The sequence below is a fragment of the Pangasianodon hypophthalmus genome, chromosome 4, assembly GCF_027358585.1.
Source record: "Pangasianodon hypophthalmus isolate fPanHyp1 chromosome 4, fPanHyp1.pri, whole genome shotgun sequence".
Classification (NCBI taxonomy): Eukaryota; Metazoa; Chordata; class Actinopteri; order Siluriformes; family Pangasiidae; genus Pangasianodon; species Pangasianodon hypophthalmus.
Window position 1 is genome coordinate 8,687,380 of NC_069713.1, and position 20,883 is coordinate 8,708,262.

At 37.6% G+C, this 20,883-nt stretch overlaps 1 protein-coding gene across 2 annotated transcripts; it reads left to right on the forward strand.

Moving 5' to 3' along the window:
* The first annotated feature begins 7 nt into the window (after positions 1-7).
* si:ch73-140j24.4 (uncharacterized) lies at positions 8-19,579 on the forward strand. Of its 2 annotated transcripts, none has more exons than XM_026913931.3 (9): positions 8-410; positions 2,024-2,084; positions 5,651-5,812; positions 8,140-8,337; positions 11,692-11,955; positions 13,236-13,322; positions 14,406-14,529; positions 15,483-15,527; positions 15,704-19,579. In XM_026913931.3, exons 3-9 carry the CDS (start codon positions 5,672-5,674, stop codon positions 18,313-18,315), a joined length of 3,471 nt encoding a protein of 1,156 aa, XP_026769732.3. In that variant the 5' UTR covers positions 8-410; positions 2,024-2,084; positions 5,651-5,671; the 3' UTR covers positions 18,316-19,579. The 2 variants fall into 2 exon arrangements, with proteins under 2 accessions (XP_026769732.3, XP_026769731.3); XM_026913930.3 differs by having other exon boundaries at positions 8-283.
* Positions 19,580-20,883: the final 1,304 nt, after the last annotated feature.

The window sequence follows — 20,883 nt, forward strand, 5'->3', positions numbered from 1 at the left end:
ACGTGATTCTTCTGTTTTTTTTTTTTTCCAAGGAGAGCTCCATTACGCGTTCAATTCTCCATGAGAAATCTGAATGGCGCTCGCCTGATTTGATCGCAGTGTATGCGGAAAGAGAGAGGGAGAGGGGGACAAAACAAACAAACAAACAAACCCAGCAAGGCAGGAGGAAGACGACAGGCTTTAATCAGGAGGACGGAGAGGAGAGATGAAATCACGCCGCTAATATGATGCGCTTTCTGCTGGACTGCCTGAGGCCGGGACGCCAGCGCGCGAGCTGCGGCAGGTAAAGACGCACCGCAGCCGCAGCATCTTCTGCAGCCCTGAGCACCAACCACGCTTTATCAACACGACACCAGTGTGTGACAAGTACTGCACATGCAGATGCTCCACACGATTTGAGAGCAATGCAGGTAGAAGGTGCCTTGCATCTGGAAATGGGTAACGTGTTTTTGCATGTTCAGAAACATAAAGCTGCAGGGTCTGCATCATTCTTACAAGAAAAAAAAAAATATATATATATATATATAGACATGTATATATATATATATATATATATATATATATATATATATATATATATGCAGGGTTTGCATCATTCTTGCAAGGAAAAAGTATGTATATGTATATAAAAAACATGTATGTATGTATGTGTGTATATATATATATATGCAGGGTTTGCATCATTATATATATATATATATATATATATATATATATATATATATATATAGAGAGAGAGAGAGAGAGAGAGAGAGAGAGTCCTAGATCAAATGATCAAATCTTATCTTTACTACCAAATGAGATTCAGTATATAGAGCATCTCTATATATCTCAAAATGCTACATCTCTAGTGTTTATTGTTATTATTATTATTATATTCCTAGGGTTAATATTATTCATCATTTGTAAGCTTGCTGTAATACCGTGGTGTTGTTCTGCATCATATCTGTTCTGTGTCAGGTGTGAGTCATGTGGTGTAATGAGGAAGATTGCAGGATTTTCTGAATGGAGATTGCACATCTTCTGTACACTCAGCAACACACTCACACACACACATACACACACACACACACAAGACACACAGCTCTCAGTCACGCTTATTTCTATTTCGTTGTGCTTCACTGTAGGGGCGGACGACAGAGCAAAAATGATATATTACACCATCGAAGTACCATTTTACATGCATAAGATGTATCACTATATACTGTTTTATGAACAAAATTACAGCAAAAAACAGCATCTGTAAAGCTTCTGCAAACAGAGATTAAAATATATTTTTATTTATTTTTATCCACACAGTTCATAGCGCTGTTCCCCCGTTCGATCCTGACCTCCGGTTATCATCTGTGTAGAGTTTCACATGTTCTCCATGCGTCCATGTGGGGTTCCTCAGGGTTCTCCGGTTTTCTCTCACCACCCAAAATCATGTCCTCAGGTGGACTGGCTGCTCGAAATTGCCCCTAGGTGTGAATGAACGTCCTATCCAGGGTGTATTCCCGCATCGTGCCCAGTGTTCCTAGGATTGTCTCCGGATCCACCATCACCCTGACCGGGATAAAGCGCTAACTGAAGATGAACAGATGAATAATGAAGCTTAGAAAGAGTCTAAATAATATGTTCTTGATTTGATTTTAATTAATGTATAACAACAGGTACCAGCGTAACAACAGGTCCAATAATTATAACGTGTTCTGACACCTGATGATACTTGTGATACTCCCAGAAAAGCTCTTGTCATGTGATACAGTGTATTGCAATATTATATCAGCTTTTTTATTGGCCTGAGTTCTATAATATATGGATATAAAAGAATAATGCTGTCTTTCTGCATCCCTATATCATCTTTTAAACTCTTTCCACCTGGTATATTAGAAAAATTGCATGGGTTTATTATAAAAGCTGTAAAAATGCAAATATTAAGCATAATTATTGTAAACAGTATGCAGGCATGCATAGCGCAGAGCCATTGAACAGTGCATGGCTTTGCTTCAGCTCTTTCTGAATGTGCCGTTTTATGTTTCAGAGAAAACTCAGTGGAAATACCAACCAAGGAGAGAGACCCTGGCAATGAAACTGAACTCAAGGTATGTGCTGTGTATGTGCTGTGTATGAACTCAAGGTATGTGCTGTGTATGTGTGTTAAACTTGTCATAAACCAATCGTTTTAAAAACAGTGGATTGATAAATTCATTTTGTCCATGAATAATTCCTTGATTAAAGCCAGTACGATTTTTTTTTTTTTTAAAGTTAACGAGTAAGAGCCTTGGCCCAGTCATGTGATTTATCTACTGACCGGGTTTAATCAGTAACAAAGATTGCTGCATGGAGAATGAACTCGATGGACCAGCAGCAGGTTCTCCTCTGGGTTTTTATGTACATTTAAGTGCAAAGGCTAGCAGTGGAGCGGCACCGATGACATCACGGTGCTATTTTAGTGCAAGCGATCTGTGATTGGTGCCCCAGAGGCAAGCCCCACCTGCTAGATTTCACAGAGATTCACACACACACACACAGAGGCAGATAATCTAGTTTCACTTGAGTGTATGTGAAAATCCTGCATGTGCTACTGTGTGTTCGCTGGTGGTAATAGAATACCTGCCAGAAGAGTTCATGGATGTTGAGGATGTTGTGTGTGTGTGTGTGTGTGTGTGTGTGTGTGCGTGTTGTATGCTGTATGTATGAGATTGCATGAGATTTCTGCTCCACTATCCATCTCCATTCTGCAGGCACTAAACGTTGTTGGATGAAACTGCAGAAACTTCAGTGATAAAATGAGATTAAAACTACAGAATAAATAGATTGGTTCTTTGGCCTGAAGGCTTCATTATAAATTAAAAGGAGCAGGGCCTCAGTCCATGTTTGGCATTTTGCTGGACAGATTTGGCGACCTGGAGAATTTCACTTCAATCTGCAGCCCTTTATAGAGCTGCTTACTGTGTAATACAAATAAAAGATCGTAATGTATGGATAGATGGGTGATTGGATGGATAAATGGCTAGATGGATCTTTAGATGGATATTTGGCTGATTGGATAGATGGATGGGTGGATGGATAGATACATGGATGGTGGATGAATGAATTATGGATGGATGGATGGATGGATGGATGGCTGGATGGACAATTAGGAAATGTAGTATAATGGATGGATGGATGGCTGGATGGACAATTAGGAAATGTAGTATAATGGATGGATGGCTGGATGGATGGACAATTAGGAAATGTAGTATAATGGATGGATGGCTGGATGGACAATTAGGAAATGTAGTATAATGGATGGATGGATAATTAGGAAATGTAGTATAATGGATGTATGGATGGATAATTAGGAAATGTAGTATAATGGATGGATGGATAATTAGGAAATGTAGTATAATGGATGTATGGATGGATAATTAGGAAATGTAGTATAATGGATGGATGGATGGCTGGATGGACAATTAGGAAATGTAGTATAATGGATGGATGGATGGATGAATGGAGGGATAATTAGGAAATGTAGTATAATGGATGGATGGCTGGATGGACAATTAGGAAACGTAGTATAATGGATGGATGGATGGCTGGATGGACAATTAGGAAATGTAGTATAATGGATGGATGGCTGGATGGACAATTAGGAAATGTAGTATAATGGATGGATGGATAATTAGGAAATGTAGTATAATGGATGTATGGATGGATAATTAGGAAATGTAGTATAATGGATGGATGGCTGGATGGACAATTAGGAAATGTAGTATAATGGATGGATGGATGGCTGGATGGACAATTAGGAAATGTAGTATAATGGATGGATGGCTGGATGGATGGACAATTAGGAAATGTAGTATAATGGATGGATGCTTGGATGGAGGGACAATTAGGAAGTGTAGTAGGCAGCTTTTCGGAGAGCTGCTTACTCTGTTATATAAAAATGTAGAGTTATAGATGACCGGATGGATGGATGGATTTGGATGGCTGGATGGATGGACAGACTTTACTGATCTTCACTACAGTTGGAGAATCTTTTGTACACATAATCAATAGTCTCACACTTACACACTACACTACACACATTTACACACTCTACCCGGTGCGAACACAAGACAAAGTGCAGAAGAGAGCTACATCAAGCTGAAACAGGAAGTGGGTCATGGTTACTGTTTTGCTGGATGCTGGAATGAGTCTGTAGCTGACGGTGCTCCTGAATAGTCCACACTCATGGATATGATGGCTAAAATATTTCAGTTTCTTTATTATCCATTTTTTGCTACCATCCTCTTGTCTGTCACTGCCTCGAGTGAATTCAGTCAGTCTTATAATAATGGATTTTATTATTAGAAATAGTCTCGTCTTCTTTTCTCTCACATCCTGCCTTTTTTCAGTCACAAGTGTATAATGTTCTGACATGTCTTAAGATCTCAAAAGTTACAGCACACAGCATTGTGCAGTCGAGTGTTTACCCTGATCACACACACACCTAATGCAGCTTAATATAATTAGCTGATAGGTTAAATGTAGTGTGTCGGAGGAGAGGAAACAGTGCTATAGATCTGCAGGAGTGGAGGTGGAGAACCGTGCATACACAGTAGTAATAAGTGGTCATGTGATATATATTTAAATGAAAAAAACATTACTTAGTAATATGTTTACAGTTTGTGTATATATGTTGTGAACTGCCATGCAGCTAACAATTTCTTTACTGCTTAGACTGCAAGCTAAGAACACATTCCTGTAGTTTAGCCAGCGAACACAATGTGACCAGTGCATTTAACTTTCTAGTTAGCAGTAGCTAGGCGTGTCACTTTTTACTAGCCTTTAAAGTAGCAGTTTGTTATTTTTAGATCCCTCTCTTGGCTGTAAGGTGAACTGCAAGCCTGACAAGCCTTCCTCCTCCCCCATTTTCCCCAAACCCTTCTCATGAAATTATATATGTATGTATTTTAAATAATTTTAAGAACTGAATGGCTGTGTTTGGTTAGTGGCGGGGCTATTTTCTGGGCCAGAAAAATTTCAATACAATTTCTGGGCTAGAAAATGAAAAAACTAGCCGGCCCCATTGCATGGCAGTAATGCGAATCACAATATTATTAAGACATCTTTGAAATGATGGGATCATTAGTGGTTTAGAAACACTTTTAACCATTACAAATTGCACCTTTAAACCTAGGAAGCAGACCTAGAAGCTGGTAAAAGAAAAACAATCCTCCTACTAGCAAAAGTGTATAGAAGGTTTTTTTTTTTTTTTTTTTTAATGAAAATGTGATAAACGGTGTGGCAGTTTTGATATAATATTAGCACATGCCTAGTATTGAACCACATTGTAAAAAAAAATCAATGTTTGATTTTTCTGTGAAAAAGTAATGTGCTAACTATGGTATGTTTGCTAAATAATTCATTTACACTGCTAATTCAGTGCCGAAAATCATTATATAATTAAAACTCGAAAAAAAAAAACAATCCTCCTTTAAGCTGTGCACGCAGGAAGTGGGGTTTTGTTGTTGTGGTGATAAAAAGGTGAAGTCTGGCTGTGAAATCTGTTCCACAGCCCACTGTCACACTGAATAATGTTTGATATTGCTTTAGGCAGAAAAGGGGGTTGCGACTGCTATTTCTGCTCGCACTAATATTCTGGTTCTTTGTCTAAGCGAAAATCTCTGTCCTTGTCCAGGATCTGGAGGACGTGGTGGCGATGGAGGAAGGGGCTCTGCAGAGAAACAGGGCTCAGTGCCGGGACAGCCAGCAGGCCCTTGAGAGCCTGGCCAAGAGGAGAGCACAGCTGAGGGAGGAAATCGAACGCATCCAAGAGCAGCGCAAGCAGGAGGGCCAGCTGGTGAAGCTCTCTCTCTCTCTCACATACACACACACACATGCATATGCATTTCCATGTGCTCTCTCAAACCTTAGCAAACGTGAGGCAGCCTGGAAAAAGCTGAATTCTGGAAAAGTGAATGAAAAAAGGAAATGAAAAATGAAAAATTCATTTTTGACCAAAATTCAGTTCCTTTATTATTTTTTTTAAAGAAGCAATGTGTAATTTTACAGACCTTTACCTTCTGTCTGCAATATGAACTGCAGTTACAATGAAAAAGTGACAATACTCTATTCATAATTATATAGGCTTTTTTTTAAAAATGGGTGGAGCTGAACAGCTTTGCTTGCCTGAGGGCGGGGCTAGGTTCTTTGGAGGATTGTGGGCCTTTTTCAATAAAACGGCGCAACCTGCGTTGTGAGTAAACATACAGAGCAACTTAGTCATGTGAATTTCTTTGTCTAGTCGAGAGATCGATATGAGCAGTAGTCAAATGATCAAATTTCTCTGGCTGTAGTCTATAGAAAAGTCTAAAAGGCTGTTTTTTTTAATACATAAAAAGCAGCCACTTGGTTAAATAAACGTTGTTCCACCTATAACCTTAAATGTTATATCCTTGTGATTTATAAACTGCTGGCACTTCAACCACTCTTGTGCATGAATTAAAGATGCAGTGACAGGGCTGGCTGAGGAACAACCAAGAAGCCTACAGTTACTTGGAAGGACACAATATTTAAAAGTGGCTGTGCTTCACACCTCTCTAAAACCTCTCGGATTAAATCTAACCGAGCTAACTGATCTTGTAGTGGATGGGATCTGCATTGGTGAATGTCGTTTTTCCATTTCCAGTTTGATCCTGATGTTAATGAAACGACTTGAGTATAAATTTTTATAATTAACGTGATCCTAAGTGACATCCAAGATTTAATTTGTAATGAACTTTTTAGTTGACTTTTTTAGTTTAAACTTCTTTCATCGACCTGTTGATCTCTTTTCACTTCCGTTAATGGTTTCCTACATTACCCACAATGCCATTCGACTCCTTGCTGATAGAGCTGCCTAAAGAGAATGATGCAGTGGTGCTTTAGTCCTTTAATCTGTGCACTCTTTTCAAACAGATCAGCTTCCAAAGCTTCGATACACGTCAATACCATTGCTCTCGCTGTCTCATAGATCGCTAACTAGCCGATCCGAGTCTCTGTTGCAACTCAGCTTCGTATAGCTGCACTGCATTCTGGGACTTTGAGTCCAGTGTTTGTATCAATGTCTCCACTCTGAGGTTGAATATGGCTGCAGAATGATGAGTGAGAAAAGAAGTTCTTATCATTAAAATTTGTTAAACATCATTGTAAAGCATACTATGAAACATCACTGTGATATCAGCATGGCGAACAACCTCTCATGGCAATAACAAAAATACAGCATCAACTAATAAATTAGCAAATATTTCAATATAAACATATTTAATGTGTTTCAAAGTGGAATTTTCCTTTAACACTCTTAAGTAAAGGTCATGACACAGGCACGAGAAAGCCACAATCCTCTTAGTGAATGAATTGACTCGAATCAGATTCGATCAATATCAGCTCACATTCCCATGCTCAGTATCAGATTAATGCATGCCTAATAACTGAGTAATAATATTATTATCATTAAATTTGATTGCACACACATAAGCATGTGTATACACACATAAACGTAAAGATGAAGTCACAGTCTTATACAGTACTGTGCAAACGTCTTAGGCACATGCAAAGAAATGCAAAGATGCCTTCAAAAATAATGAAACTAAATGTTTCTACATTTAAAAAAATACTATAAAGAGCAGTAAACAGTAATAAATGAAACAAAGTCAATATTTGGTGTGATGGTCCTTTGCTTTAAAAAAAAAATACTAATCTCGGGTACAATGTGTGCAGTTTTATAAGGAAATGAGCTGTAAGTGTTACTGAGCATCTTGCAGAAGCAGCCACAGTTCTTCTGGAGACTTTTACTGTCACACTTGCTTCTTATTTTTGCAGTAAAACCCAGCAGCCTTCATTATGTTTTTTGTCTAAAAAGTGTCTCTTATGCTGCTTTCTTTAGTGACATACAAACATTTTTTGTGTAACATTTAATTTTGTGCTGAAAAACTAATGTTTGGAAATCTAAAATGTTTTTGTACTGAATCAATAATGTAGAAGTCATAAAATAAAAATCTATAACAAAGTTTGTATTAAAAAAATTAAGTGCCTAAGACTTTTGAAATCACACAAATTGTGCCACTGGACTTCACTATACCGACTCTTTGATCTCTGATTGAAATATCTTCTCCCTGTGTGTGTGTCTGTGTGTGTGTGTGTGTGCAGCTCCTGTCTCTGCAGGAGGAGCAGGAGGAACTGGAGCAGAGAGTGCAGGAATATGAGGCAGAGCTGACGAGAGCTAAAGACGAGCTGCGGCGCCTCCAGGAGGAGATAAGCAGCACCAGAGCGAGGGTGGAGGAGGTGCACGGCCGCATGGGCCCGCTCAAACACTGCATCGGAGAAACGTACACGGAGATCACTGAGGTTAGTGCTCAGCTTTTTACTCAACATTTAGATAGAAAAAAAATCTCAGTGTTGAATAAATCTAGCCAAAAATGTATTTAACACAGGGTCATTTAAAAAGAAGAATATATACCACAGTCAGTCACTGCCAGCTGATTGCTGATACTTTTACACATTTTTTTGTATTGAAATGTTTTGTATTTATTTGTCTAATTGTATATATTTGCCTACGTAAATATAAATCCATAATCTAGTTTACTGTTAGAATTTCTTTAATTTCTTCCTTTCTTTATTGTTTAATCAATAAAAATCAACGAACTTTTATTAAAAAAAAAATATTTTTATGCCATTCTCAGTACACAGTTTTTAACATCAATCCATTTTACAAGGAAATTCCTCAGTAATATCCTTCTAATTAGGGATTGGAATGAACATTTCATGAATGCAGGTCATCTAGAAAATGAGATCTGAATATAGAATAAAAATTATTTTTTGAAAAAAGGAAAAAAAAACAGTTTTAAACAGTTACAATGTGTGATTTAACATGTTTGCACTCTAGTGAGTGTGGTTCATAAGGGTAATAAAGGAAAGTGACATGTATATGAGGAAATAAGCTTTTCTTGGATATGAAGTGATTGCAAAGTAGGCGGAGCTTAAGCTTCCTTCAAAATGAATACATTTCAGACAATGCGGTTGGTTGAAAATAGTGAAACAAACATTTTTCTGTTTTGATATTTTTTTATTACAGTTCAAGGGGAAAAAATGTTATAGCTGCAATTTATCCCAAACTCTGAAAAATGACTGACATGACCAAAATTGTTATTTCTATATGAATTGTTTTTCATGAAGTTCACATGTGCAGGGATAAAATGTGAGAACGGATAAATTATTAAAATTATTTTTATTTACTTACAAACAGGAATTCATAGAAATTTAATCACTGCAAATTACCTGTAAATTAACTGGAAGCTTGTGCTAACGATTACCAATAAATAATTTATGAAGGAATGTAAATAAATAAATTAAAGAACAGGAACAGGCCCTATAAGTGATGTACAGCTTCCCAGAGAGCTGCATTGATTTTTTTTTTTTTTTATTCAAAGTCTTCTTCAATTCAATTCAATTCTTCAGACCAAAGGCTTTTTTTCTTCTTCCAATTAAAGGCATGTTCTTAATAGCCTCTCCTCGATGTAAGAACATTAAAGGAATAATTCAGCAAGAAGAACATTAAAGAATAATTCAACAACTGAACATTTAAGAGTTAAGAGTCGATCAGCCAAGACATGTTTGGTGCTTGAATTTTATTTCTTTATTTTTGCCCTACACTGTAATAAATTGCTGTAAACTTTACAGTAATTTACTGTCAATTTTGGTTGCCAGTAAGGTACTGTAAAGTTTACAGTAATGAACTGTAAAATATATTTACAGTAAAGTATAGTAACAGCTTAATGTTGTATAAGATGACACATAACCCAGAACATTTGCTCTTTTGGCTGATGCAGGATACAACTGAGTTGAAGGTTATGGGTCTTGCCCAACCATGACAGCTTGGCACTGGGATTTGAACACACAACCTTCTGAGCTGTAACGCAAAGCCTTAACCACTGAGCCACCACAACTAGCTTGCATTGATTCAACTACTTCTAGCACTGAGTTAACGCCACTAAAGGATTGCAATGAATCAGTGCAAGCTAGTTGTGTTAGCTGTGGCAGCTCAGTGGTTACGGCTTCGAGCTGCAGGTAAAAAGGGCATGAGTTCAAATCCCAGCCCCACCAAACTGCCTTGATTGGATCCTTGAGCACGACCCTTCAGCTCAGCTGTATCCTGCATCAACATGCTGGGTTATGTGTTATTTTATACCACGTATGATATTACAGTACTTTACTGTAAATATGTTTTACAGATGTTTACTGTAGATTTTACATTACTTTATTGGCAACCCAGGTTGCCAGTAAATTACTGTAAAATCTACAGTAAATGTATCCAATGAGTAAGCAAACTGAATGTCTAACTCACCACACACACATAGGACATCATAGAGTTAAAAAGAGTCATAGCAGCCATGTTGAAGCATCAGTGTCTGGTCTGGCTTTCAGATGAAGTCAGAATGCAGGATATGACTCAGCATATTTAGGTTTAGAGTCTGTTGTATCTATTGTATTATCTATTGTAAATCTAAAAGGTCTACAAAAACTGTGGTTTCAGTGACATATTTTATTCTACTATAATCAATCATTTAAGAAGGAAAAAGGTTTTAAATAGGTTTTAAGATCCAGTATGCTACTCGTGACTGTACATCCACGGAGTCAGCCAATGTTACAATGTTAAAAGTACATTATTTATCATGATATTGATACGCTTTTGTCAAATTGCATAGCGATTTCCAATGTCTAAAGGTGGAATTGTACTTTAGAAGTGGCTCGAATGATAATATAGCTTCAGTGTGATTTGTGTATTAAATTTTTCCCCTTATACCACAGTGCTGTTGAATCCTTGAATCTGATTGGTTAGAAGGTGTTGATTAATTTTCTGTAACAGCAGCTCTGACAGTAGTTCTGGCTGTTATTCAAATCCCAGGTTAATATTAATGCTCTCCTTCTAATACATTATCGTTACTATAGTAACAGCTCATTCACAGGGACTTGTATTGGAGAGACTATACATAAACTAAGCCTAAGAATAAATGGAATAAAATGTGTTGCTATTGTACAAATATAAATATGTATTCTTTGATATAAGTTTTCAGTAAGGAGACGTATAATTTTTTCAGAATTATGGAAGGAGTCTCCAGTGTCAGGGCTTTGTAGCTGTCAGTAATTTTTCAGGAATGACTGTTTATAGCTGCTGTAATGTAAGTGATAACAGGAACTAACTTGTGTAGTGGACATTCCAGAATATTAAATCTTTAATATATGAAATTGTTAGCTCTGGCAAATTGCTGTGGTATAAGAGGAATAAAACATTTTGGGACATTGTGTTATTGGAAAATAATCAACTTTGTGGTGGTAACAGAATGTCAGGCCACTCCGTTGTTGAATGTTTCCTATAACAATACGTTAAAGTACTGTAGTAATGGAGTTCAAATAAAGTTACAGACGTGTAACGTGGGTGATGATGTAATTGTGCAGTTTGCACAGTGAAAAACTAGTAGCTATAAGCTTTCCTTATTTGCTAGCTACATTAGCATTGTAGCGTCGGGATAAAACTAGCACTGCAGACACAGAGGAAGTTAAAACTCCAGATTATACGAAACCAACAAATCTTTTCTATAGAACATCTAGGGAGAAAAAAGAATGGACATTGTGTGTCGTGTTACGAGCTAATTTGCATAATTTTGTGATGTGTAAATGCATTTTTTTAAATTTATCTCCTAGGCTAAACAGAGACTAGGTGAACTGATTACTGAGATGATTGCCATCGAGGCATGTGCTCCTGAGATCACGTCCCACCAGGCGAAAGAAACCTTATCCATGGCTGTAGACAGCAGTTCCAGAGAGGAAGACGAGGATGTCAAAGAGCAGTGCAACCGTGTCTACGAGGACAAAAAAGCACTCAAACTTCACAGTGTGGAGAACGAGCCTTCTGAGCAGGAAAACGAAGACGGACCTGAGAAACTGCAGCGCTCTGCTGAGAACTTGGTCTAACACACATTATATGAAATTAGCGGAAGTGACTTATTGTATGAATTTAAAACAGTGCTAGTCCTAGCCGTTCTGGGACCACAGGCAAGATTTTGTCCCAACCACACCACCTTTCCACTGAGGTTCCTGAAGAACTAAAGAGGAACTTTCCTGAATCAGAACTATAAAGTTCCACAGTTAATTTTTGTAGGCATTTTTTTCCCCCCTCAACCAACAGTGAACATTACATTCTCAAATTCTCTTGATTTTTATTCTCAAATTCTCTTGATTAAGTGACAGCAAAGGCAAACAACATTCTCATCACCAGATAATAAAAATCTAGAGAGCAAGCTAAGCTATTTAGTTAGCCGATACTAGCTAGCACTAATAGGAGTGCTGTTATGGTTACAATGTACATGTCACGTTAGTGATGTTTTGTTCATATCAGCACAAAAGGTGTCCAGCCAAGACTTTTCTACAAAAAGAACAAAAACCCACTGACGCTATGGTTTTTTGCTCAGGAACTAGCAGTAGAAACGTGCCTATATATTTACATCTTTTACCACAGGAAGTGTAGCTGTGTGACTACATAAACACATAGCTCAATCAGTAGCTAGCTAATTCCCTGTCTAATGTTCGGAAACCACTTTAGAATGTTCCAGCATCTTGTAAAGATTATTAACTAACTAAGAAAATACAGGCTTATCTAATCTAACTTCCATTTTCCTTTCAACTATTTAACTAGCTTTAACTTGTTTAACTAGTTTAACTTGGCTGACTAACAGGCTAACGTATATAAACACATCTCTCAGTTAGTAGCTGGCTAGTTCCCTGTCTAATGTTTGGAAACCACTTTCGAATGTTCATGATAAAAATTTTAAATATTGTAAACATTAAATATTGTAAGCATAGCTAGCTAAGAAAATGCAAGCTTACCTAATCTAGCTTCCATTTTCCTTTCAACTGTTTAACTAGCTAGTTAAATTGGCTGACTAACAAGCTAATGTAAATAAACACATCTGTCAGTAGCTAGCTAGTTCCCTGTCTAATGTTTGGAAACCACTTTCGAATATTCATGATAAAAAATTCTAAGATATTGTATAGACTATTAGCTAGCTAAGAAAATGCAAGCTCACTTAATCTAGCTTCAATAACTAGCTTGCTAACATAGCTAATGTTAGCAGAAGGACCAGCACTGATTTAAAGTTTAGTAATCATTTAGATTTTGCATTGTGTGTATGGTACTCTTCTCTTTATGTGTTCTGGCCCCTTACTTTGTCATTATTTTAATTTCACAGAAGAGCAGTGGTTCGTCTTCATTCACTGAGATCACTTTAACAGAGTTTAAAGAAGAGGATGCATCACCCAGATCAATAACGTCACAGGTAAAGGGCACACGCAGTAAGAACCGATTGTCATGTATAAAGACATTTATTATTTATCAGGAAGCAGGTGTCTGTGATGCTGCATCAGTTTTATATCTATATTTAATATTTCCTGGATACACTTCAATTCATGCTCAAATATTTAGGGAAGAAAATATGTAATGTATATATAAATTATACGTAAATACATCATGTGGAGTTTCAACTGTTTTTTTTTTTCAGTCTTGAAACAGCACTCTGGATTGTGTCCTATTAAAATGCACAACATACACCAGCCGCCCACTTTAATAGGAACATCAGTGCACCTGTTTACTCTTGCAGTTATCTTTATCGGCCAATCATGAGGCAGCAGCGCAATGTATAACATCACGCAGATACAGGTCAAGCGCTTCAGTTAATGTTCACATCAAACGTCAGAATGGGGGAAAAATGTGATCTCAGTGACTTTGGTCATGGCGTGGATTGCATTGTTGGTACCAGACAGGATGGTATGGGTACTGCTGATCTCCTGGGAGTCTCTACAGTTTATACAGAATGGTGTGGAAAAAACAAAACATCTAGTAAGCATCAATTATGGGCCAGAAACACCTTGTTGATGAGAGAGGTCAGAGGACAACGGCCGGACTGGTCTAATAATCACTCTTTACAACCGTGGTGAGCAGAAAAGCATCTCAGAATGCACAGTTCATTCAACTTTGAGGTGGACTGGCTACAACAGCAGATCTGGATGTTTTTATGCATTGCACTGATGCCACATGATTGGCTGATTGGATAATTGTATGAATGAATATTTTAGTATTTTTGCAATATTTAATAGTATTAAATATGGAATGTTACCCAGCTCTAAGGATTACACAAATACATTTTCCTGCCATAGAAGAATGGTTGTTAGCAAGAGGTCAAAATTACTTGTTTAAACCTTAACCCCATTTTAGGGGAACAAAGACATCCTAATTTTGACCAAAATTTAATTTCTCACTTAATTGTAACCTTCTGGAACTAGTCCTACCCTAAAAAACTAATCACATGGCGTTTGTGAAATTTACTGCTTCATATTACTATGGTTTGGTTTTCTCTCTAAAGCACACTGGCTCTGCTGATCTAGAAGAAGAGGATTTTGAAATCGTCCAATCCCTCATGTCCAAACCGGTTAATCAGACTGCTAGCAAGGAGTTTGACTTCTTCCACCCAGACCCTTTTGTTGATTGTAAGTGGGCTGTTATCTGATACCATCTACTTTGATTTAAATCAGAGTTCTCAGGCTTCCTGGAACACTTACTGTTTAAAAACATATAATTTAGGAACCAGTTTTTCTGTCACCTTAAATATGCAAAAAATGTATAAATTGTCTTTAATAAATTGTATTAGTGATGTATTAGTGTATTGTATATTAGATATATTGTATAATTGATTTATTAGTGAGATTCTGAAAAAAATCTAAATTTGGCTTGTTAAATCAATGATATTCATTATTTTAGTGTATTTTCTTCTCAGCTTAAATCACAGATACACTCTTAGAAAGAAAAACTCCATCTAAAGGGCTCTTTTGTTTGTCCCTCTGGAGAAACCCTTAACTCTACAATTGAGAGTTTCTCTCTGAGCACTAGAATCCCATTAAAAATAGAGAACTGTTAAACATTCAGATAACCCTTGAGGAACCCTTCAGAAATATTTGATCAGAATTTTTTTGCTTTATTTCATGAGGAAAATCTAGTTTAGAATTTATTTTACAAAAGAGACCTGAGCAAAATACTAGTATAGGTCTAGGAGCTCTGACAAGATTTCGGATTGTCGAGGCTGTTAGGAGTCATACTGTCTTACATATAGTCATTGAAATCTGAACTCTGGTCATATTCTTCTCACTTATTTGGTGTATTTGTGCATTTAAAACAATTTAAAATTCTGAGTTACACGTTTTACTCATAATCCAATGAGAACTGGTTGAGGAAACAGTATGTATGAGAGTGTTTCTGTGTTTTAATCAGTGAATTAGAGGTTGTATTGTTGACTTTAATATTTACGATGTTGTCAGTTCTGATGACTTTCTATGAGCAGCAGCTTTCATTAAAGAAAACTGTCATAAGAAACCCTGAAAAATGATTACAGTATATGTAATATGCAAATACATCATGTCTAAAGTACATTCCATCTACTTCCTAGATGATGTGTTCGGAGATGAACGCTTTCCAAAAGTGGATATGACAGGTCAGTGTTGTGTGTTATATGTATTCTTAAATACTGCATAACTTTAACATAGTTTAAATAGTGTACCTAGTTTTTGTATTTTCTATGCGATTCTTTGTGTAAATTTATTAGTATGAACTGGATGTGCCATTAAGAAATTACAAATCAGTACCTAACATGGTGTTGTTTTCTCTCAGAATTCCTATCTGGTGATCCATTCAAAGGCAGCGACCCCTTTGCTTGTGATAACCTGTTCAATGATGTAGCAAATGGCCCGTTTCCTCAGGATTCACCCCTCAGTGAAGAAGGCAGTGCTAAGGAATCCAACCCTCTGCCTTCGAGTCCTGAATCTGCTAGTAAAGAAGAACATGCCGATATTGCAAATGTTGCCTATATTCCAGCTAGTTCTAACTGCAGTCAGTCCATTGACTCTGGAATGTTTGAACAAAATGTCCCTGAGCTTGCTGATTCTGAGAAACACGTGTCATACGATGATGTCTGTCCTCAGGTTGGAATTGAAATCACAGTGACCCAAGATCTCGACAATGTGGAACTGAGTAACACCATAGGAAATGAGTCGGATCTGCCTGCAATCCCCCAGATTGAAGATGGAGGACGGTTCGACCCTATTGTTTGCGAACATAATAATATTCACGAATCTGAGTCCAGTTCCACAGTTGACAGCTCCTTTGATGGAGATTTTGGCACAGCCGAAGATCATCCAGAGGAAGAGCCAGAAGTTGAGGCAGAACCCAGTTATATTAGAAGGAATCAAGCGCTGTACGGACTTCAGCGGATTGATACAAGCTCATACACAAGTTTTCCTCTCAGTCCTGAAGCATATGATCCAGAGCCGTTTCCTGTTAGCAGTAATATAGATGAGAAGCCATCATCCTTGAGTAGCGATCAGAATACTGTCACTGAAATAAAGCCTGAGATGGAATTAATTGAAGACACAGAAAATGTGTCTCCTCATATTGATCCTGGTAATCCAAGCCCTCCCAATCAAGAGGTACATGATGTAAAGAGTGACCCTTGCTCTCTTGATCTGAAAGAAGATCATTTCAGTAATACAAATGATGTGAGCCATAATGAAGAACCATCCGACTCAGACGACCACAAATTTGGCGATATATATTTCTTCACAGTCCGGTTAGACCCTGGTAGTTCTGACGCTAGCCCTGTTTCTCCTGAAGTAAGCGAGAGAAAGAAATCTGAGGGTGACCACGCAAGTCCTGAATCTGTTGACACAGATGAATTTGACTATGCTGCTCCAGAGGACCCTAAGCAGGGTAGTTTTGAAGATCATCCAGAGGAAAGCTTTGACAAAGAAGAATCCAAGGTCAGACCAGAACAACCGCCCATCAGTCCTGAACCAAATGAACCAGTTGAGTCTGAGTCAAAAAATCCACATTCAATCCCTATTTCTCTTGAACCTAAAGACCAAAGCACTGGCCTTGACCCCTTTGAATGCAATATATTTGATTTAGAGAGCAATAGTGCATTTAAACCCCAATCAGAAGATACAGAAAATGTTGAACTAGCTTGTACTGTGGATACAAATTCAGAGAGCTGTAATACAGAGCCTGTAGTTCAGTACCTCATAAGCCCTGTCTCTGGTGACACTGGGATGTTTGCGACCGATGGTTACAAGCTTTGTGCTCGCAACCCATTCAGCTTTGACACTGGTAGCATAGATCACTGTGACAACACTGAAAGGAATCCTGAGCCTCTTGACTCTGAAACTTGTGTTATACAGGAATCTGGCTCATCTGAGACAAATTTCCAAAGCTTGGTCCTACTGGATCCAGTACTCATAGGTAACCCAGTAAATGCATTTGAAGCCAAAAATCCAAACACTGACAGCAGAAGACTAGATTCTGGGTATCATGAATTTAGTGGACTGGATCCTTTCAGTCCTGCACCTACAGAATCACATTCAGTGTCTACAGAAATGGGTCCAGGCTCTGTAACTGACAATCTAGTGATAGAGATTCCCAGTCCCACCAATTTGGATATAAAGGTCCCTGATCCCTTTAGCCCTGAGTCCAGTGATACAACTATATTTGATTCTGAACCTGAAATCTGTAACCCTGCAACCAACGATGGAATAACAAAAGATTCAGGTCTCGGGTGTACTGGTTCTTCTGATGTGCTTGCTGATTCCTTTAGTGGATCCGAACTTGACAGTTTTGACCCCTTTAGTCCGATGCCGCATCTTACAGGAAGCAGTTACACTCACTGCAACATGGATATCCTTGTCCCTGAATCTGTCCAAGACGATTCCAGACCTTATGGAGATAACAGATCCAGTAGCTGGGACTCTGGAGTTAGTCAGTCTCCTCAACTACACTGTGATTCTACACCAAACAGAGCAGATCCCCTCCTACCACCCGAGGCCAACCTGGTTAGCCCTGATACCCAAAACTTAAGCTTTTCACCCAGTTACTCAACAACAGACATTTTTTTCCAGTCCAACTCCAGTACCTTGACAGGTGATGTTGGCTCAACACCCAAAGTTGAGAAAATAACCATACAGGAAAAAAATTCCACAGTAAGTGTCACAGCCATGGAAGACCTCGCCGAAATAGATTTCTTCTGCTCTGAGCTCAGCAAAATGGTGGCCTCACGTTCCTCCGATTCTGTTCAGCAAAGTGTCACCGAGATGCTTTTTGGCTCTAATCCAGACACTGCCAAGTTCTATCCATGGGATTTGGAAAACAGCAACACTGATATTAAGGAGACCTCAAGTCCAGAAGTTGATTTCGGACATATGCTGGATGATGCCAAGAAACCTAGCTTGCTATGATGAAGGGGCACTCATAAAATTTGCACGGACAAGTACAGTACTTTTAGAGAAGCTTCTTGTGTTCTCTGTTAGGAATCTGAAATCAAGCTTCCAGGAAATGACATCATCAATGACTAAACATTACTTTGAACATACATATCATATGACACCAGAGGATTGCCTACTGTAGCAAGGACAAAACGATCTATCTATAATGGAGGTGTTGTGAAGCCAGAAGATTACTGAAGACTGAAACATTGGTTATGGAATCTCCCTAGAAATAAGTACCATACTTGACCTTTAGGTTTGAACCCTTTTAGAAAGAAGGTTTTCTCCATTTTAGTAGTAGACCGAATCCTCGTAAAGCCTGATGGACAGTTTAAGTAGCACCACTGCGTCATGTTGTACCTCCGTGTACTCTGTACTAAAATGCACTGCACATATCAGTTGTCTTCTTCCACTTCTTAAATGTGTCCATTTTTTTGGAAGAATACCATCACCTGATGTAACAAGCATGCTACATTGTCCTTCCCAGCTTCTTGGGTTATTTCAGGGGTGTAACATATTCCTTTGTTCATACATCTGTACAAACCTGACTTGTTTAACAGGGTTTATTTTAAGACAAACATCGCAGAAAGTCTCAGAGTGAGAGAGAGAGAGAGAGAGAGAGAGATGGACAGAGAGAGGACACAGCTGACTGAAGGTTCTCACATTGAATACCTCTAGTACAGTGCTGCATGAATCAAGTGTTCTTAAAGAGTGTATGTAGAGATTATTAATTTATCCACTGGCTATTTTCCGAGTAGATCCGTTAGAAATTTCATTAAATTTAGCAGTGTTTGCATCCAGTGCGTGAGTCTGGTAAACAAGTCATTACATTTGTATGACCTACACTACTTACTATCTTGATCATGTTAAGTAGCATTTTATACAGAGTTCTGTTATTAATTTTCACACATCACGAATCATTGTATAAGTGCTCTGCTTCTTCAGGCCTTGGAATCTGCAATACTAATCAATATATAGAGAATTGCTTATGTTTTATAAGCAATTCATAACACATATATGAAATTATATAAATACATGTTCAGCCTAATGTAACTACTACAAATCCAAATGAATGAAGATTTTAAGCAACTACTGATACACAAATTATGTCATATCTGTGTGTATGCTTGTACTAGATGTCTGTCTGTTCTTGTGTGCAAAGTGTTTTATCATTGGCATCAAAACATTAATTTGTAAAATAAATGAATATATAATACAGTAAAAGTTTTAAAACAGCTGTACTTGTCAGTTTTATGATTTCCATATTAGGTCTTAGGTGTGAGTGGTAATTCCCAAGGAAGAAAATATGGGATAAGAAAATTAAATGTACCAATGAATAAATAACAAATAAAAACTTTATACAGCTGAGTGCAAATGTTTTCATACTCCAGAAAGCATGAAACAAACATGGAACAAGACATGGAGTTTGATTTCAGAGATGGTCCTTCAAGATATTAAGACATTAATATTAGGTGCAGTCGTGGCCTAATGGATAGAGAGTCGGACTTGCAACCTGAAGGTGAAACATAGATTTGAATAATTTTGTTTTTATATTAACAGCACTTACTTAATAATTTTTTTTCAAATATTAAAATTGATGTTAGATTCAAAATAACTATCTTCATATTTAATTTCATGTAACTGAGCTTTATTCGAGTGATATTAATGAATTAATTCATCAACCGTTTTCTCCTGGTCAGGGTCACAGTGGATCCAGAGCCAATCCTGGTTACACTTGGCACAAGTCGGAAATACATCCTGGATGGGATGTCAATCCATCTCAAGGCACCACACACACACACACTCACACACTTATTCACACCTAGGGACAGTTTAGCATATCTATGTAATTTTTGGGGGAAACTGGAAAACCCAGAGGAAACTAATGTCAACATGGTGAAAACATGGAAAACGCCAAAGAGACAGTAACTTGATCTATGCTGCATTCGGGTTATGTGGTATTTTGCAAGTGTAATAATGTCATTTACCATCTCTGCATGTTCGACCTGTGAAGGGGAAAATAAAAACATGGACATCTCCACGAAAGTGTGTTTTTTGGTTGCTCTGTCAGAGCACGTAAAGCTCATAAAAAGCTACTTTCAGCTACTTTCAAAACAGTGATTAGTAAGGTCAGTGTTACAGATATAATGAAGTACTGTGTCTGTATATTAGCTGATCTAAAGCCAATACTGCTATAAACTAACTTAAAAGTAGAGAAGGGGGACTTCACACTGTTCATGTTCATTTGACGTCACTCTATAAACGGGGAAGGAACTGGTAGTTGAGAAGACGACCCCAAGTTGACGAGTTGAAATTTTAAGTTGAGGGAGTGTTTTCTGTGGCCACGGACACAGCATTAAATTCAAGATAACATTATTTATGTTTTTTTTTTATATTATTGAGCTTTATGTTCAGTTTATTTAATTCAATTGACCTGTAAACTAGGCTTATAACTACAATAAATTAATAATAACTATAATTACTTTGATAGAGGCTGATTGTGACCGCCACCAGGGTGCTCTTATTTTTTTTTCTAATTAT